Source organism: Drosophila eugracilis, unplaced genomic scaffold, assembly GCF_018153835.1.
Source record: "Drosophila eugracilis isolate 14026-0451.02 unplaced genomic scaffold, ASM1815383v1 contig_2154, whole genome shotgun sequence".
Taxonomy (NCBI): Eukaryota; Metazoa; Arthropoda; class Insecta; order Diptera; family Drosophilidae; genus Drosophila; species Drosophila eugracilis.
In genome coordinates this window covers 4,758,616-4,778,439 of record NW_024573038.1, presented here as the reverse complement: position 1 = coordinate 4,778,439, position 19,824 = coordinate 4,758,616, and the positions used below count along the sequence as shown (strand labels likewise).

Genomic DNA, 19,824 nt, shown 5'->3' with positions numbered 1-19,824 from the left:
AGAAATATTAATAATACTAGTTTTTTTTTGTTTTTTAGAAAACAACAGTTTTTTAAGTTATCTCCTTGTTACTTAAATATTTGACCGTTAAATACCGTTACATGCTGCGCAACTCACTGTCAGAAGCTAATGCAATATTTCCACTGGTACACATATATTATGATTTTGTTCTATGTTTAAAACTTTTATAATTGTAAAAATTTCGAATGCACAGATATAAGATAAGAGATTTGAAAGTGTTTTATGAGTGGAATTTATAAAATAAATTCATATCATAGGGATTCGAACGAATAACAATATTAAAAATATTGAACTCCAATTATAAATTTAAAAAAACATTAGTTTTCTCAAAAATATTAATATTAAATTAAAAAAATTTTCAAACTCAAATACGTGACCGTTACTATCTAATGCATGGTAGTCACTAATCACTGTCAGAAGCTAACTGATATAAGTATACAAACGCTTTTGGTATATTTTCTCCAGTGAGTTGATATTTTTTGACTTGCGCTAACAGGTCACACTGCTTGTACATGTGCCGGGTCGTCAACTAAACTTCAGATAAAAAACTCAATCGAAGCGTCCAGAAAACAAACAAATTCAATTCTCCAACAGTACAAATACTCTACAATGTCTGCCGAGGAAGGAAAGTTTGACAATATCCTGCTGGCCGTGGCCGAAAAGCACCGCGGAGGAGTGCCTGAGGTAAAAACAATAACAAAGAGCGAAACTTCTTTGTTTTAATTTTGTTTAATCATTGTTTATTGTGTTTCTTTGATATAGTTCCTTGGCACTTTGGCCAGCTTTCTGCGCCGCAAGACCGACTTCTTTACGGGTGCACAGCAGGCGGAATGGGAGAAGCTTCTGCTGGATGTCTTTAAGAAAGAGTCCAAGCTGGCCATGAATGAGCACAGCGAAAAAATGAAGACCCGCGAAGCTGCCCAAAAACAAAAAGAGGAAAAGGAGCGCGCTGAAAGGGAGGCTCGCAAGAAGGAGATCGACGATAACAAAATATGTGATATCACCGATGAGGAGGCGGCGGCCATCATCAAGGAGGAGGAGAACAAGTATGTGAGATCATCGTGAGAGTATTTACTAAAATATCTATGTACATCTATATTGCAATTATCGTAACGTAACTAATAGATAGCTTTTGATATTGTAGCTTTTGTTATTGATGCCCTCATTAACATGTACATAAATCTTTTTCAGAAAACGTCAGCAGCTGCTGGATGGCGCTGGTGCGGAGCCAACTGCCCCTATTCGCGATGACCTCTCCAAGCCCATCGAGGAAGTTGACAATGACACAGAAAAGAGCGAGTTGGGCAAGCTGATGCCGAATTTAGGCAATGGTTGCACCTTAGACAAGTACAACTGGACACAAACTCTGCAGGAGGTGGAGGTAAGTCCTTTTAAGTATGTGTAGCCCTTATCCCCTTTCTTCTATGCTGACCCAGTGAGCTGTTGTCATGGTTACTTGTCGTTACTAATGTTGGAATGTCAGCTGTTTACTTTAATGGAAAGTATAGGACCTTCTGCTGGTAATTTTAAAGAAACCTGACTACTGACTTATCAGTTACTGAACAGCAGAAAAGCTTTTTGGAAACATTTTTCTCTAAAACTTCGTGTAAAAACGTTCTTCTTTGCTTCTAAAACACCTTGAGTTGCTGGTTGCTAGGCTGCAGTCATAGCTGAAAACCCACGACGACCAAGTCATTGACCCTCCGGTAGGTGTGATTCACCAACCCTTGGTGTACATTTATAAAATTCACTTTATTAAACATATCACAGGGATAAATAACTTAATTGCTAACCAGAAAGTACAGTATTATCCGATACCAGACGGCGATTGTCCGATCCGCTCCAGATCTAGTTCCTTGTATGTTTCTCTGTCTCCATAGCATAGCGCGCTTAATACTAATGCAATTTCCCAGTTTCGACTGACTCGACTCTCCATCCAAACATTCGTTAAATAAATAGCTTATACAACTAGCGCCAAGACGACACGATAACAATAATAAAATTAATAATAATAATAATGGGGGACAAAGACAATACAATAAATAATAAGCTAATTGGCTAGGCAGAGGAATTGAGTCCTAGCTCTTGGGCATGTCGCGGGCGCGCACTGCAAAACAAAAAATAGATATATTAGAATCAAGTTAGATTAGGAACGATATTTTAGAACTTACTCTCCAGCGCATAGACCATGCCCATGATGAGCAGCATAAAGATGGTGCTCATGCTCACTATCAACACGGTGACCTGGCGTCCACGATCGCAGAGACCACGCTTCGGTTTCTTCGGGGGACCACCTTCTCCATTGACCATCGTGAAGTGCATAGAGCTCGCAATGGATACGGTGTCCAGGTCTTTGGTTTTCACGTACTGCAAATTGGGATCCACTTCGTTCGGCTGTTGGCCCTCGATGGCGATAACCGCATCCTTGCCGCTGGCTAGCGTCAGATTGGCATTGTAGTTGGACGACGAAGGATTACTGGGCATCAGCATCTTGTTGTGGCGCTCCTGCTTCTTGTGGATCTCCGCGAAGCGTTCCAGATTCGCTGCCGTCAACAGCAGTGAGCCGGAAGCAGCGCTCTGTTTTTTGAGAATGGAAAGGAGAAGAGAATGTTTGTTGAGTCACACACGATTCTTCGATACGGTTTGGTTCTCCACAACCCGGAGCCTGCGTGGGCTCGGCTTACTCACCCGTGTGCTGTTGTTACTGTCGCTGGAGCCCTGCGAACTCCTCGATCCCCGCTTGGCAGCAGCCAGTACCGCTGCCGCAGCCGCCGCCGTAACAGCAGCACTTGTATTATTATTATTATTATTATTATTTGCATTGCTGCTGTTGCTGGGCGAACTCCGCTGGTTGAGGGTGGGCGGATTCGAGTGCGATTTGTTCGAGGACTTTGAGGAGCTGGCCGAACTGATGGCCGAGCTTGAGGATGAGGCCAGAGAGGCGCGGGGAATGTGCCAGTAGTCCTGCATCTGTAAGCAAAGGAAGGAAGTTGGTTAGGTCTTCGATTGAGCAGTCAATTAAATAATAATAGCTATAGTAAGCCTAAAAAAACATTTAATTTTCAATATTTATGTACTCGGATAGTTTAGGCATATTCTTCAGTTCCTTGCTGATATACCCAAGTTGGGAAAGAGTATATTTTTGCACCTTGTGCTTGTGATCGTGTCACGATGTGGTACATCCGCTCTGCTCTAAAAAATCTGTGCTACACATTTATGTCTTCCCTAGCCCCTGTTCTCCATTCCCCCGGTTCCTGTCAAACGTTGGTGCTAGCGTCAGAAGAAATCCAAATCCAATCCAACAAAACCTGAACTTTTGAGTTGTCTTTTTGGCCGTTTTGTCTTTGTTTTGCATTGGTTGGCAACTTGTTTGAAATTTATGGTCTCTGGTCTTGGTTGGCTAAAAGCCTGATTTGTATTTATTATTAATTCGGCTAGTCGACAGTTTTTATTATGTTTTTTTTTTTAATTTTTTATCTGTGGGCAAGCTTTTATATCTCGGGCCTTTCTCTTTAAATGGCTTCGCCGATTGTTTGGCTTTGACGTAATTGTGGCAATCAATTGTCCTCCCCATTGGTGTATATGTTTAAAAATTCTATTAAAAATTTTAAGATATCGCAACAAAAGTTGCAATTCGAGTTTGTGCCTTAAGTCTTTTGTTTGCTCTTGCCGTCCGAATGGTAGTGTGTGTGTGTTTGTGAGTGTGTTTTGTGCGTTTGTTTTACACAGCACAGAAGTTAATAAATTTGTTCGTGCTGCTTCTTGCGTTTTATTTATTGTAAATATTATTTAGGCATGCGGAAGTCTTATCACTCTTTATTGATTCAACTTGATTGGCCAGTTTTTCGATTTGTTATTTTTTTTGTTATCTTTTCTTAACGCGGCGTTATTTTTGGGCTTACTTAATGTGTCGCCTGGCGTTGTTACTTTACTTACATTTGTTAATTTGTAATTGTTGTGTTTGTTTTGTTCTCGTGAATTGTTTGATTATAACAGCAATTTATCACACACACAATTTAAGGTAATTAGTATCACAATCTGGAGTATTTTTAAGCAGAGTCTCGCTCCGGTTGTTGTCAGTCTCTTTTTTATTTTTTGGGTTTTACGATGTGTATAATTTATAATTTTTGTTTTTTTAATTACGGTTCACGAAACACTCAGCTGTTCGGGCTGCTGTTTGGGGAAACCGTTTCGATTCTTTTCGCAATGCTCTTTAGAATTCTCCTACTACTACTTCTCACGTCTTCTTCTCACAGCGAAGAATTCTTCAATGCGCGTTTCGCCAAACAGAACCGATCTAAACGGCCTCAAGAATCGAACTGAAGCGAGCTTAGCGCCCAAGTTGGGCTCACAGCTAAGATCTCTGCTCACCGCTTGAGTTCTGCCCACTTGGGCAGAGGTGCTCAGGCGACGTCGCTGCCTCTGTTGGCGGCGACTGCGCGATGCGCAAACCTTTTCGAGTGTAAGTGTTTGTTGTTGCTGGCTTTCTTGCCGGATTTTGCATGTCATAACAATTCGACGGTTCTCATTTGTTGCCACTGCTACAGTGGTCTCTCGTAGAGTGGGAAAAGCTTAGAACTTTTTGATAAAGGGTTTTTGGATTAGGGTTTTATTAATTTAAGAGTAATTTTGAAGATCAAATTGTCATTTTAAAATTATTAAATTTTTTATTTTTTCTTATTAATTGCTATATATGCTAAAGAAATGATTTTTAATTGTCTTGAATACTTCCTACTGTTTAAGTCAAATTCCTTTTAGAGAGCTTTTACTGTAGACACACTTCTACGGCTCTTAACGATCGGCAACTTTTTCTCCCTATTTTTTGGATTCGATGATGTTTGATGGGTTTGTTGCCGGCTTTGATGTTTGGACTGCTCGCCTTGGCCTGATCAGCTCATCAAGTGATTTGCCAACTTTCTTTTGGCCATTCTTCTTCTTATAAACTAATCGCCCTTTTTACCCATTATGAGCTGGGTATTTCTGATTCTTGAGATGGCCAGTGAAGGGCCCTTAATCGTTTTTGGCGTGTGGGCGTTTTCTAGATCCGTTTCGGAGGCCCAGAAATCGAAGTTTAATGATTGCGGGAAAACCCTAATTCTAGTTTGATGTTAACTTAATTAAGGGCAAACCTTGACCACCTTACCGCGAGCTCCGCCCATTCGGTGTAGCTTCGTTCCCAGGGCCCATTAATGTTTGATTAATACGCGTTCGATTATTAAATCAACGGTCTATGATCTTATAAATAATATGGCCATTATTTAAATGTCCCAAAAGACGAAATAAGCGCTTCTATTTTTGGTTAATTTGGAATTCTAAGAAAGCATTTAACGTCAATGATCCAAACAAAAGCTTTATATCAACACGATCAGAAATGCAAACAAAAAATGAATCTATTAATTTAATGTGAAATTTGAAACATGATCCTAGGTGGGGATGTACAAGTTGTCTGCCAGCTCCTAATCAAGTTTCCTTTTACATTGGCTTTAGATTTGCATTATGATAAATTTGTTTACTAAAACAGAGTGCTAAGAATATTTCCGAAAGTCTTTCTGGCTTGTTGACTCAATGAAAATACCGATGAGTCATCAGAAAATAAATTACTACCGATTTCCATTAATAAATTTCAGTTTTGAATAGCAGCAGAAATGTTTGCGTTTCTCTTCTGACGGAATTTGTTAAACAAATGGCCAAAAATCCCCAACGATTCTTATTAGTTTTGGGTTAGTTGTTTGCTTAATCTCATAGGAGATCTCATATTATTATACCATTAGAGTTATAACGCCCTGTGGGAATTGGTTGGGTAAACAAGAAATTCCCAAAAATCCCAAACATTTCTATTACAAATTTGCTTGCTTTGGGTTAAAGCGGAGAGTTCCCTCTGTCATTCTCGGTAGCAAATGGCAACAAATGTTTCTAATCTTTTCTTTTTTTTTTGGCCATAACTTTTGTTGCTTCGTTTGCTGTGTCGAGCATCTTGTTATCACCTTTTAAGTGAGACAAGTGAGTGGCCTGCCGCCAGTTTCAGCTTTTTTTCTTCTCATTATATGGGATATTCTTGGTGGTATGAGTGAAGTGCTGAAGTGCTGGCCGAGTCTGGTCGATTTAATCAGCGGAGAGTTGACAAAGATTACCTGACACGGCCAGTTACCAGACCAGAGCAGTGCCAATGGACTCTGCCGAACGCGAATCGCATTAGCAACAAAAAAAAAAAACAACAATGATATATATACATGTATAAATCGAAAGAGAATCAGGCGGTGTTTTATTGAGATCACTTGAAAAGGCAAAGATTGAGGGACGCGTTGCCACTTAAAGAGATGGGATGACGGCGAATGGGAGCCAAACACTTGCTATAGATCGGCCAGGCCAGGTCTCGGACCATTCCGAGACATTCCCCCGAAATAGAATCAACAACATTCACCTCATCTCGAACTCATCGCGGCGATATACCATATACAATATAAAACCTACAAAGACGAACAAACGGCGATCTTTTTATTTTATGCATAAAATTACGAATGCAAAATAGTTTCCAGTGACGCCGACGGATCTTACGTGCCCAGCGTCGATTTCTGTTCCATTTTGGGTGACAACAATTGGGGATTAAAGGCGATTTGAAAAAACAAAAAAATATCATTGGGAATTGTTAATTTGTCGTGGTAAACGGGGAAATCCCTTGAAGCTATATGGCTAGATCCGTTGACGTTTGCCACGCTTATTCCTAAGGTGGCCTGGGGCCAGTATTTCTCTGATTGCGGCTATTAAAGCTTAATTTTCGTATACAAAAACGTTTTGAGTATATTCGGCCCTCGGGACATATATATGTTTAATAATCAGAATCTTGAGTTAATGCAGAATTCCATGCGAAATTCTTGAAAGCTTGACTCATTTGCCAGGCAAGCGGAAATACTAAATAAATGTCGTCTTGCTATCTCATCACCTAAGAGGAGTATTACGTAGCATTATATACGCTATATATACAATTGAATTTTTATTGGCAATTTTGCCAGCTTCTAATTGGCTGTTATATAAACGAAACTGATCTTTTATTTGTCCGTTTCACACCTGTTTAGCTTATAAGGCGCCTTAATGGGTTTCTCCTATAAATCACGCTAAAAATCAACTTTGCTGGGGTTTTAAAATCGTGGAGTTGAGGCCCAAACAAAGAATTTAAACTGACAAAAGATCCGTTTTTAGTTTCCTGGTCGAAAGAATGTGTTTATTAGATCAGGTCAAATGGTTCTAGAAATAACTTTTCCCTTTCTGTAAGCAAACAATCTTCTCTCCTATATCTGGTTTTTACTGGAAGTAGAGCTAATTTAACTTGGATTTGGCTAATTTATTAACTTGGTATCAAAATAAATTATCTGATCTTATGTACAAATTATGCAAATATTTTACAAATCGATATATATATATATATAAACATAAATCAACTTGTAGGATATTTAGTTCTTAACATTCCCAAATTAGCGAGACAAGCTATCGAGTGACTACTTTCAAGACTAATTTCCATTATACTACTGTTCTCGAAGCTTCTTTACAATTTGTTAATTTATGGGAAAACCATTCGAGATGACACTTTTAGTTCTGATATCTGACATATCAAGAAGATCTCGTTTCTCACCAAAAATTAAAGTTCATTATAATGGGATATCCCACTGAAATTGACTAGGTTAACCGGATAGAGTTTTTCAGTATAATTTGTTTTGTAATCCGCTTATGGGGCAAACAAATGGCTACCAGATCGATCTCTCAAGTCTTATTTACCATGCAAATGTCAATACGGATTCTATTGTACCCACTCGACGAGAGCTCATTGTATGGATGGCGGTGGAGGAGGGAATGAATCGGAGTAGAGTGGAGTAAGGTATGGAGCTCCATTCCCAAATACAAACTAGTTTCAGTTTTTAAACGCAAAACAATTCTAAATGGAAAGGAATCAAAAAAATATAACAAAAAAAATAAGAATTTGCCACGCTCAAAATTTCGATTCTATTCTAGAGATGTTTAGGGGTCCACTCCACATTCTGGCCAACAAATAAGTCAAGTTTAAGCCGCTTTTAATGAGCTCGGCAGTGGGTACTCGTAAAGATAAACACTTGGATAAAGGTTAATTTCCAAATTGTTAATTACGAAGTAATGTTTCTATTTAATGGTTCATTTAATAGGCAACGTGTACTTAGAAAATCTTCAAAGATATATCTGGAAATTGGATTGGAAATCCGACCAATCACTGTACCTAACCACAGCCAAGTTCCTTGGCGACGACTCAGCTGTTTTCTGTGATAACATTATCGAATACAAAACACTCGGCAGATACACACTTCTAAGCACTCGACTCCATCAACAAAGCTAGTTTTTTCTTTCGATTTTTATTTTGCTTAAATGGATGGTTTGTTGTTTCTACGTTACCTTTGCTTTTGTTGCTGTTGCGACCGTTCTTTTTTTCCTATTTAATTTTTTTGGTGGTGCCTGGCACCGGATCGCATCTTTTAGCATAAATTATTCGCGGCTAGATATATTCGTATTTAAAGAAAATGAAATGCTGTTCAAGTTTTATAGAATTAATCAGCAGCAGCAGCGGCGGCATCGAGATGATATAGCAACAAATAACAGTTTAAAACGGCAGCCGACGAAGATGTCTTTCACTTTACAGAGACACAGAAAGAGAGAGAAGGAGAGAAAATAGCGGGGGGAATTGGTTCAAAATCTCTACTGGATTTGAATGATCGATTAATTGGTTGGCGATTTAATGTGCAGCCAGCCCCGGCCTGTATCCAGCATTAATATTAGGATTGGCTAAAAAGATTTGCATAAAATCGCCCACTGTCAGACGATTCGTCTGCGAAACCGCTCTCACTTGGCGGATAAGTGTGCCAAGTCTCGTGCTTTTTTTATATATACATATGTCTTTATATATATATATATATATATCCATCGTCGCAGTCATCAATATTTGTTATTATTCATTAATTCATTCACGACACCTTTTATGCTTGTCGTCTCTGAACTCAAAAACGAACTCTGACTTTGACTGGCGGTGACTCTTCAGCTTTTGTGTTTACCTTTATTGGTGGCACAGCTTCATTTTCATACCTCATATTTTGCTTAGAGTGTCAGAGTCTATTGTTTTTCCCCAAGCCATGGCATTTGCATGAGTGTATACCCCACCTGTTCAGGTGATTTAAAAGCCGTAGGTGTCTGTCTTGTGATTTGTGTAAATTTCCTAGTTTCGGGCATAGAGTTCTTTTTCGAGTTGCTATTTGCATAACCTTCAGCAATGCAGAATGGTTGGTGTTTTTCGGGTCTCCGAAACCCTTGAGAAAGCTTACATTTACTTAATTAGTTTTACACAAATTTTTAGTTCTAAAAATAAACATTCAGTTTCTTGCATTTATTAGATTGTAAGTTACCTACAGTAGAGGTTGAAATCTTAAGAAAGGAACACAATTCTTGTCTCGCTTATTACTTCTTAGTGAAGGGTACTTAACAATCTAAAAGATTAATTTCCTTGAAGAGTAATTAGACTTACAAGAATTCTGTTCATAACTCTTAAGCTAAATCGCTGCAATGATTTGCTAAACATTCCCAGTTGACTTTTTCTGTTGCCAAGCATTTAACTTGGCTATTGCCCACGTCTCCAGTTCTGACTCTGCGGATCTATTTTTGTGGCTGCTGCCTTACATCCGCGTACGATTCAATGTTTCCAATTGACATCCGCTTCAGTTTCAGCTTTTGACACATTTTTTCTTCATTATTTTCAAACTGCTATCGTACGAGATGAAGTTGCCACCCACATGTGGTCGCTGATCTATGAGCTTCTGTTGACACAAGCCGCGTGCTCCGAAGCAGAAGAACTCCAAGTGGTACTACCTTGGATGACTGCCCACACGATCATATAGCAGCTCTCCCCCCATCCACTATATATAGATAGTCTAGAGACGACTATCATGAGGCAAACGAAAGCGTCCTTGGTTCAGTTGGATGCCGCTTCGTGAGATTTAAATTAAAGGCTTAGCTTGCCCCTCATTGTTTTTATGCCACATGCGATTCGCTAATTGATTGCACAGCCAGTTGTCTAATAACTTGCGGGGCTTTAATTATGCTGCGAGAGCTAATGGGAAAGGTGTTAATGTATGCATGTATCCGTGCGATTTATAATTAATGGCCAGCCGTGGCACATAATTCTAGACGCCACTGTAATTGCTGTGAACTTGGCCAAGCAGCCACATAAATCCATTCGCAGGTTGCTTTAATTTTGTACACGGAAAGAAAATGGAGATACTTTTGGAATGCATACTTAATTGGATGATTTCCCAACAAATTATTGTTTACACTCTTTCAATATAAAGACTCTTATTTTCATCTTGTAATAAAATATCAAAAGATTGGATAATTGTCAATAATTTCATCCCAAGACCTAATTTGACCATAAATTTGTGTAAAGTGTAGCGGTTGCAACCTGTTGAGCGACATTCTTGAGTGCTCCTCGCTGCGAGGTTGAAGAATTCGATGTTAACTCCTCCCTTAACCGGACCTGAAGAACCGCTGTACGTCCTTGAACTGGCAGCTGAACTAAATTCCCGTTCTACATTCAGTCCTTGAACAAAGGAAGACTCGATCTGGTTGATCTGGTGAAGGGCAGATCTGGCAGCTGTGATATGATCATTGGACTGTTGGCTGCAGAAAGACGTGCCCCTGCAGTTGGTTGGTTGGTTATTTATAGAGATCGTTGTTATTAGCTTGCCAAGGTTGTGCAATGACCAAAGCAAACTCTGGCTAAAGAATCTCCGTAGATGTATAAACACGCATCCGATCATTAATCTTATAAGACCTGCCACTTCAAGCTTGATTACACGAAGAACCCCTGAGTAATCCCATACACTCTACTCTAGTTTGATTGTCATTAACGGAATGGATGTTGGATTACACAAGGAAAAACTAAGAGCAACATGATTAACAAAAATTGTTTAAAATAATGATGATCTTTTTGTTACTTATAAAGGACGGGAATTTATCTATTATTATTATTTATTTATTATTATTAATATTGAAGTTAATGGCCAACCAAAGTTCATTAAGAGAAAAAGTTGTAGTAAATCGAATTCTAAAACTTATCATAATTTTTATCTCTGCAGCTGAAGATTCCCTTCAACGTGTCATTCGCTCTACGTGCCCGTGATCTGGTGGTCAATATTGGTAAGAAGACGCTGAAGGTGGGCATCAAAGGTCAAGAGCCCATCATCGATGGCGAACTATGCGCCGAGGTGAAGCAGGAGGAGTCCGTGTGGGTGTTGCAAGACAGTAAAACCGTGATGATCACACTGGATAAGATCAACAAGATGAACTGGTGGAGTCGCTTGGTGACCACGGATCCAGAGATCTCAACACGCAAGATCAATCCAGAGTCGTCGAAGCTTTCGGATCTGGATGGGGAGACGCGCAGCATGGTGGAGAAGATGATGTTCGATCAGCGACAGAAGGAGATGGGTCTGCCCACCAGTGAGGATCGCAAAAAGCAGGACATACTTGAGAAGTGAGTACTTGTTATTGGGTTTTAGTTTGCTTATTAAACTAACTTTCTCTTTTACAGATTCAAGCAACAGCATCCGGAGATGGACTTCTCGAAGTGCAAGTTTAATTAGCTCAACATTCTCAGGCTTAACTTGATATAACTTTCGCTTTCGCACTCTTCTCAATATCTTCACATTCGAAATGTGAATTCTTCTTCATCTTTCCAATCACAAACAACCAACTAATGCAAGAAAAATAAAAATAATTTGTATAACGTACAACATTTAAAACCAGAAAAAACCCCAGCATTTTAAAATATTTCAATATGTTAATTCCAATTAGTTAGTGAAAGCCAAACAGAAAGAAAAAAAACGAGAAAAAAATCGATCATTCAGCCAAGGAGGATGAAAGGCTGGTCCAAACCAGCTTGATCTTCTGCAAATGCTCGAGGTAATTTTGGGTGTTTTATGGCCAGCTTTTAAACTGAATTTAAATCGAATTGATTTATTGGAGCTGAGAACATGATCGTGAAACTGGATCGCAGGAATTTCTTTACTTGTCTTTAACGGTTTTGGGTTCTGTGGACGGACACAGCTTTGTTTACGAGATCCACACCCAAATTCAGATGAGAATTTCTCAGTAGTTCTCTGGGTCAATGATCTGGTAAATTCTGAACTCGTTTCCTAAGCCGAACATAAATTTAGTTCGTCTTAATAAATAGTTAATATGTTGATTTGCTTAGATTTATCTTTTGTATCAATTTTGTATAATTTGTAAAGTGCTAAGCAATGCCTTAATGGCTACGACTAATTTGGCAACTAATTGGTTGCTTTTGGATTTAAAGTTTTTGTTTTGCCAATTTTATTTGCCACGCGCCGTGAGTTTATATCCGAGATGGAAGCGTGACACGCAGGAAGATCAAGAAATATAGATTGTTAAGTTAATATTGTGACTTAAGGTTAAGCAACAGATCATCTCTAGTTTCCAAAATAAAGACCTAGGAAGAAGTAGAGACATTTGATACGCCCCGTTTAGTTGTTAATTCTCGTAGCTCATTAATTAGCTAAAACGTTTTTCGAACCGTGTTTAACAAAGCGTAGAAAAAGAAGCACTCGAGCAATGCCAGTAGACCCTAATTAATGAATGGTTTCCCCATCTCGATGGGGTGTGGAGGCCAAAGGAGATGGCTTTGGGATAGTGGCTAGCGCGCGTAATCCCAACTAAATCATTATTCCTCCTTGTGGGTGGCACTGTGTCATGCGATCTTATACTATATATGCCTCACTTAATTAATTAGCCAATTAATATCATAAATTACTGTCAGTGGGGAACAATATGAATTGCGCAAAAAGTTTGCCAACAAATTCGCGAGGGTCGAGAGTGTCCGCTAATGGCCAAAAATAAATTGTAACAAATTGTTTGGCGAGAGAGGGCGAAAAACGGTCAAGAACAAACATAACAGCAGAACCGGATTTTTTGGTTTGAACTTAAAAATTTGGAATTTTGTTTGTTATAAATTGGAAAGTACAAAATGCTTTCAGTTCATAATATCCGCTTCGGCTTCTGCCTGCCAATTAGAAGAGTGGGAGAGAGGCAACCGGTTAATAAACCAAATCAAAGGGGAAAGAGAAAGCAAGGTTAGATAATTTTTTGCATCCAGAATGTGAGTCACAAGGGGGAAATTTAGTTAAGTGTCCGCCCTAGGCCATCCATTATGATAATAGTAATATTCCAGGCCGCGATCAGGATCTATAAATAGCGCGGTTTTTATTCAAATCAATTGAACTGTTAAATGACGCACGTGATGAATGCGTCTTGTCTGGCTGGCCAACAACTCTGTCCAGCGGAGAAATCAATAAATATTAAATATATAAGAAAAAACAAAAAAAAAAGCAAATCAACGACAATGGGGAGCCATAAATAATGAATCCGGGTGCCTGGTTCTACTGTTGTTTCTGCTGTTCTGTTGAGTTTTTATTATTATTGTTTCGACAGCCGCAAATTTTTGGTAATTTCGAGTGTTTCCCACATCTCAAACGCACACACACATAGACAGTCATTTACTTATGCCTCAAATTATTCCTTTGGGGCGTTCTCAAACGCTTGACGGTCGCGTGGGCCAGTCTATTTTTTGTTCCCAAACTTATTTTTTATGCTGGTAATTGCGGCACATTTGTTATTTTTAGCCTTTACGAGTCTGGTTTCGCCTATTAACTATAGCAGTTGGATTTTTTATATATTGATGGAGGAGAAAGGGTGCGGGATCAGGGCCTCTGATGGCTCTATTGTAAAGGCAGCGTCATGCCGGTCACGCCTCATAAATTCGTCTAGACTCTGGCTCAGACAAAAGACTTAGGCAACGAACTCGCTTCGAAATCTCTGACCCGCTGGAAAGTTTTCCGTTGCTAAGCTAAAATAAGCTCTGCTTTGGGCATTTACTGTGTCCACTTTGAAGGTCAAGCTTAAACTGCATTGTGAACAGCCATAACTGTTGATAACTAAGGCCTGGAAAAGATAAATCGGTCAATTCATTAACCCTTTTGGGGGAATTGTGTCATTTGAAAGAAGACTTTAACCCAAATTAGTGGAAATGGGAAAAAAACTATCATGGATTTTAATTATGTTATCAGTTGAAGTTATAAAATATCGGTATACTATAATAGTTATAATTTCTAACGTTTTAATTCTAAATAATTCCTTTAATACGGTTAGAGATCAAATGATTTAACTTTTCTGATAGGCTTTAATTTGAGTTGATTTATTACTGCAACATTTTTATAACAAATATATAAAAATATTTTTATTTATTTAAATCCCACAGCTAAAAGTAATTGCTTAAAAAATAAAATAAATCAGCGGAAATTATGCGTTTAATTAAGGCGGCATTGTGTTCAGCGAAAAACCTATCAGAAAACAAAAAGCATAAATTAGTAATCAATGAACGGATTTCCCTGACTGATTCATCCATCAACAGGTTAAGTATTTCATGTAAAAACTTGTAATATATGTATTTTGCATACATTTTCCTGAGAGAGGGTTAAAGTCGTTCGAGGTAGGAGAAGGGAATTCCTCGCTCTGTCAATGGGTGTGCTTGGCTGGAGGCTCGAACCATGTAATGGCAACATAACCGATGACGTTGGTGGGCTTGTCAAGCGACGCCAATGAACCGTGGAGTGTCGATAGTGCTGAGAGCTAAATAAGCATGGGCATGGCAATGTCTTGGCCGAGTCTTGGGTGAGATGTGCAGACAGTTGCGATCGCAGGCGGAGATTTATGTCTTTGGCTTATGCCCATTACGTTGGCCATTTCGTCAGCCGTTGTTCAGACGTTCAAGGGTTCTAAGCTTTGCATGTCAATATATGGCTAAATATATCCGGCTGCGTTCCCGGACCTGATTCATGCTGCAGTTGCTCTGTTTGTACTTATTTGTATTTATCTTTTTTTGTGCCACTGAAGTTGCCTTCACTTTTTGGCTGCCCATTGCCTGCAGGAATTTCCAATTAGCTTTGGTTATCGCACAATTTGTTTGGCTTGTTGGCTGCATTTGCATATCGGCCTGCTGAGCGATTTATCGATGATATTAGCTTGGTTTTTGGTGGATGCTAATTTACGAGTTTTACTTGGATTTATCTTGTTGAATAAGCTACTGTAGGTAATGGTAAATATGCCTTAAAATACCAAAGAATTGGTAATTAAATATTTAGTTTTTAAGGCTTGCAAATATTCTCATTTTAAAAATTCTTCCTTACTTCAGTTTCTGCATAATCAATACCATATCCGCGTATTTTCCCAACATTTTCTTCAGCTGAATCAGCTTTTCTGGTTGGCAACCAACTGCTTCGGAGTTGGCCCAAATCATTTGGTTAGCCAGCGGTACACAGCAGCTGTTTCAGCACCGTTCACCGCTTTGATAGCGATCTATTAATTGGCCATTTTTGGCAAATTATTTGTCGTTTTTTTCCTTCTCTCTCTCTCTCTCGATCTTAATTCTTTGTTTTCGGCTTTATCTTTTGCCTGAATTATGACGAATTTAATGGTATTTAGAGTGCGGGCGACGACAAATTTATATCCCATTTTTACCGTGGGTATTAAGTGGGAAAATTTGTTTTTTAAAAGCTTACTGTTTAAGTTTTTTAGTAAAGAGTTCTATGGCTATTAGCTGGCCAAAATGTCTATAATTAATATTCAGCATCCTCTTTTGGATTGATGATACACTCTGAACTCCCATTCAGAATATTCCCATGACTCAGTTTACCCCTACTAAGTTTGTTTTGTGTTTATCAATCAAGTGATAAACAAGCCGAAAAACCAATGGACATCGTGGGTGGTCGACAATCATTCATCCCATCAAAAAAAAGGGGGTGAGTATGTATATAGCCATATAATCAAAGTTATTAATAACACAACAATATCATTTGTTAGACATTTTATGAATTGCTGTTCTTTATGCTGTGTTCATCGCCCGAGAATGTTGTGTGAAAGGCAGAAGAGCAATCAGAGTGATGATGATGATCATGCATCTGGGATGTGAGTGGAGGGGATTGGATTCTGATCGTGAATGGGTCTAATGCTTAGTTAGATATGCATTCAACGGACAATTAGACAATGATTTCACTCGATTCAACTTTGAATGGAGGAAGTTCATGTCCAACATAGCCATAATTGCATAAGTATTTTCTAATTGAATATCGAGAGCTGTTCGTAATCTTAATTGCATAATTTCTTAGGAAGAATAATCTCTTCTCATTTGCCAGATCATCTAAATGCAATTAAAGGAATCTTAAGATGCATTTAGCAGGTATTAGATACTTTTAAGAATCATAAAATCTTATCTAAGCTTAAACTAAAAATCACTCAATTCAAACTTAATTACTGTAATTTGTGTTATAGCAAATTGCTTAATGTTAAAAACATTTTGATTTGTTTTAAAACCCCTTAAACGCTGCCTTTTTACGATCATTTAAGCTGAGCTTTAGCTATGCCCCTTCCCCTTACCCTTCATTTAAGGGACACCTAAAAATGGTCGACAAGGGGGAGGTTTGTTCACTTGCATAATTATTCACACATCTGGGAAGTTAAATATAAAACAAAAGTTAAATAAAGGCCAAGAGAAAAAACCAACAAAAACTGCCATTAAAGTTGACATGGGAAATGCCCCGAGTGTCGGCGCTGTTTCAGAGTCCAAAATCAAGGAGGGTGTAAACATGGCTAATACTATACTTAACCCCAGACATCCCCACTGTCTAGATTCCAGGGCGTTGTAAATATTTATTTTGTTTTTACCGTAAATTTCTATTTACTTTGACAGCTTCAATGCAGATTGGTTATAGTGTTGGCAGAAGCATAGCTAGTTAACGATTTTCAGAAACTACATCTAGTTGGGAATTCTAAAGGTAACATGATATATCGATTGTTAATATATTTAAATTAACAATTATTATATGAATATTGAAGGCATTTTAAGGAGTTTAAAAAGAAACTAATAACTTGACTAGAAAACCTCTTCTTTGTATCAGCTTAAAGTACAACTCAGGAAGCATCTATAAGCTATTAATTTTTGTACCCTAATTCATAAATTTAAGCTAAAAATGTTTATTTCTTAAATGATTTCTTCATATAAATTAAGTTTAAGGTAAAAGACACTTCAACATTTCTTATTTCTGCCTTTCCACCACTTGGAAACCCAAAAACCCACAAAAGTAAAGCCAAATATCGACTATTTGCTTAGCTCTCTCGCAGAACAGCTGATTGTCGGCCCCTCCTCTTTAACACCCACCGCCCCCTCGTTGATCACCCATTGCTGCTTAGCGTGTTCATGCAAATTTGACCTTGACACAATTTCGTTTCATAACAGAAAAGCAAACAAATGAGCGAGGGAGGCAGGTAGCCACACACACATGTGGTGTGTGCATGTAAGTGTGACGGCGGCGGCGACACACATATTAAAGACAGAAACAACAACAACAACAGCAATCAGTGGGGTGTAGTGGGTGGGGAGGGTGTTAAGGTGGCGGCGGGAGGAAGCAGGTGAGATGGAGACACAAACTCGTGTAATAACTCAACCTCAAGTGCGGGCCAACTAAAACAAAAAAAATTGATTCTCCGATTTTTTTGCGGTTTTGGCAGTGAGAGAAATTTGAGGTAAGAAGATAAATTTGATTATTATTATTCGGTTGTTAAAACGTTAATCCAAGAACTTCCTGTACTTTTAATGCAGCTACCTCTAATACCCCCTGAAATGTTGAAAAATTAAAAAAAAATTCTATTACTAACTCCGCTTTTTCGCAAGTGTAGTTACCGTCGTTACACCTCGCCAAATTGCCTGTTGTTCGTCGGCGGCATTCACATGGCCAAAACGTCTTACGAAAACTGTTTTTATTTAAGTGCCAAGAAGTCAAGTCTGAGAATTGCATGCTCTGAACTTTGCCGGATTTCTGGGAGGGAGTGGATGTGGGGGCTTGGGTTTGGGGTTGCACAAGCTAACCAGCGACGAGGTGCGATGAGCACGCTATGGGGATTGGGGAATGAGGAGCAGCGATTGGAAATTCTAATGGTAATAAATCGGAGACGGATTTGATCCCAGGCCTGGGTCAGGTCAAATCATCTCACGATCAATGTAGCTGGCTAAAGCCAAAACCTTTCTGGCACCAAACCCCCAGATCAAAGGGGAACAAGCCGACAAATTTTGAGTCATGTTTCGGTGCCAATTTGGCTGGCAACGTCTGGCTTTTACAATAAAAAAGGAAAAAAAGAAGAAAAAACATATAAACCGAAATCGAGATCTCCTCTGAACACAATGAACTTCTAATTAATTTCAATTTTGTCGGCTTTTGTTTATGCCTTTCCTTAAAAGCAAAAATCTTAATTTCTATTATTAATTAGTTAACACATTTCGCGCATTAATGAAGGAGAGCTATGAAAGCGACTCATCGCTGGCACGTGGAGGCATTTTTAATCGCTGCCCCATAAATATGCACATATCTATGGCCATTTGCCCCCGTCAGCCCATCCACCGTTCCACCCTATCGATTGGGAAGACATTCTTGGCCGGATTTCATTCTTTAAGTGGACACCTTGCGTTGGAGATTTGCATGGGATAATGAAGGTGGGCAATTAACGGATTTAACAGGTGACACTGAAGGCCTGCTGAATGGGAACTGATTAGAAAACTTGATGAGTGGCTTAGGAATTTGGATTTCAAACATTTTTGCACACTTTTACCTTAATTACATATTAATTGGCCATTTAAACGGTGTTATAGGTTCTAAAATAAATATTGTTTTTGTTTATAATGTCTAAATTGTTTATCATAAAAATAAAGACCTTGAATATATTTTAATTTCATATTTAATATAGCTATTAATATATACCAATACAAGCATGATTTATGCCATTAATAACAGTTTAATTATAGATGCATTGAATATTTTTTATGCTCATGGTCAGTTTTCTCGCTTTTATGTGCCATTTAAGTTATAAAATATTAATTTAGCTCAATACAATGTATCGCTAATAAATCATATTTATTTTTATGGTTTACTTTCAATATATTTCTTGAGATACTTTATGTTAGAGCTAGAGTAAGAAAGCAGAGATTGTTAGATCTTAAAGAAAAGCCAACGATCTACAGTCAATATTAAGTTTGATATTAAATGAATGTTAAATTTTAGATCTGAATATTATTGTTAAGAATATTTTAATGATATATACATACATATATATAGTATATGTACATATATAGTAAGCTGTGTTAGTGTGTTTATCCACTTAAGCCCCAGAATGTAAAATTAAAACACAAAGGAGGATGCACTTTCCACTACTACATGACTTTGAAATATCAGTTAATAGTTAAAATAACCTTGAAAATCATCACCGATAAGAAAGTTATGCTTATTATTTACACTTTTTATACGCGATATATAGCTAGATGTAAATAAAGAAATTATTTTTTGCCCTTAAGAACAACAGCCAAAGCTTTAGTAAACGGCCAAAATAAAAAAGCTTTTATATTGCGCAAAATCGTTAAACTTACAATAATTTTTTGAAATTAAAAACAAATAAATTTATAGAAAAATATGTAATTATTTTGAGTTTCAAAGATTTTTATGTAAATGTTAATTTGAATGTCAACGGAAATGTTAAAGTAAATTTGAATGCTAACGGAAATGTCAATGCACTTGATTATGTTAAGTTAATGTTAACCTTCATTTTTGGCGCTCTCAGGTACCAATAATTCCTAACTGGTTCTATCTACAAATTTACCGCCTAAGCTGTGCAGACTCTCCA

The 19,824-nt window shown here is 38.1% G+C and overlaps 2 protein-coding genes across 4 annotated transcripts in view; one reads left to right on the top strand and one right to left on the bottom strand.

Moving 5' to 3' along the window:
• Positions 1-511: 511 nt before the first annotated feature.
• On the top strand, positions 512-11,852 carry LOC108114507 (nuclear migration protein nudC). Its single transcript, XM_017225527.2, has 5 exons — positions 512-705; positions 784-1,067; positions 1,213-1,402; positions 11,163-11,560; positions 11,618-11,852. The coding sequence occupies exons 1-5, from the start codon at positions 631-633 to the stop codon at positions 11,667-11,669; spliced, it is 999 nt and encodes a 332-aa protein (XP_017081016.1). The 5' UTR covers positions 512-630; the 3' UTR covers positions 11,670-11,852.
• The window catches only part of LOC108114508 (dual specificity protein kinase splA), a 29,339-nt gene continuing 11,269 nt past the window's right edge, over positions 1,755-19,824 (bottom strand). For 2 of the 3 annotated variants that reach the window (XM_017225530.1, XM_017225528.1), the window contains exons 2-4: positions 2,710-2,991; positions 2,193-2,598; positions 1,755-2,128 (exon numbers count right to left, since the gene is read on the bottom strand). In XM_017225530.1, the coding sequence (XP_017081019.1) occupies positions 2,100-2,128; positions 2,193-2,598; positions 2,710-2,991 (717 nt within the window). In that variant the 3' untranslated portion in view covers positions 1,755-2,099. Of the gene's footprint in view, positions 2,129-2,192; positions 2,599-2,709; positions 2,992-3,957; positions 5,863-19,824 lie in introns of those variants that run through there. The other variant, XM_017225529.2, reaches the window with a different exon arrangement.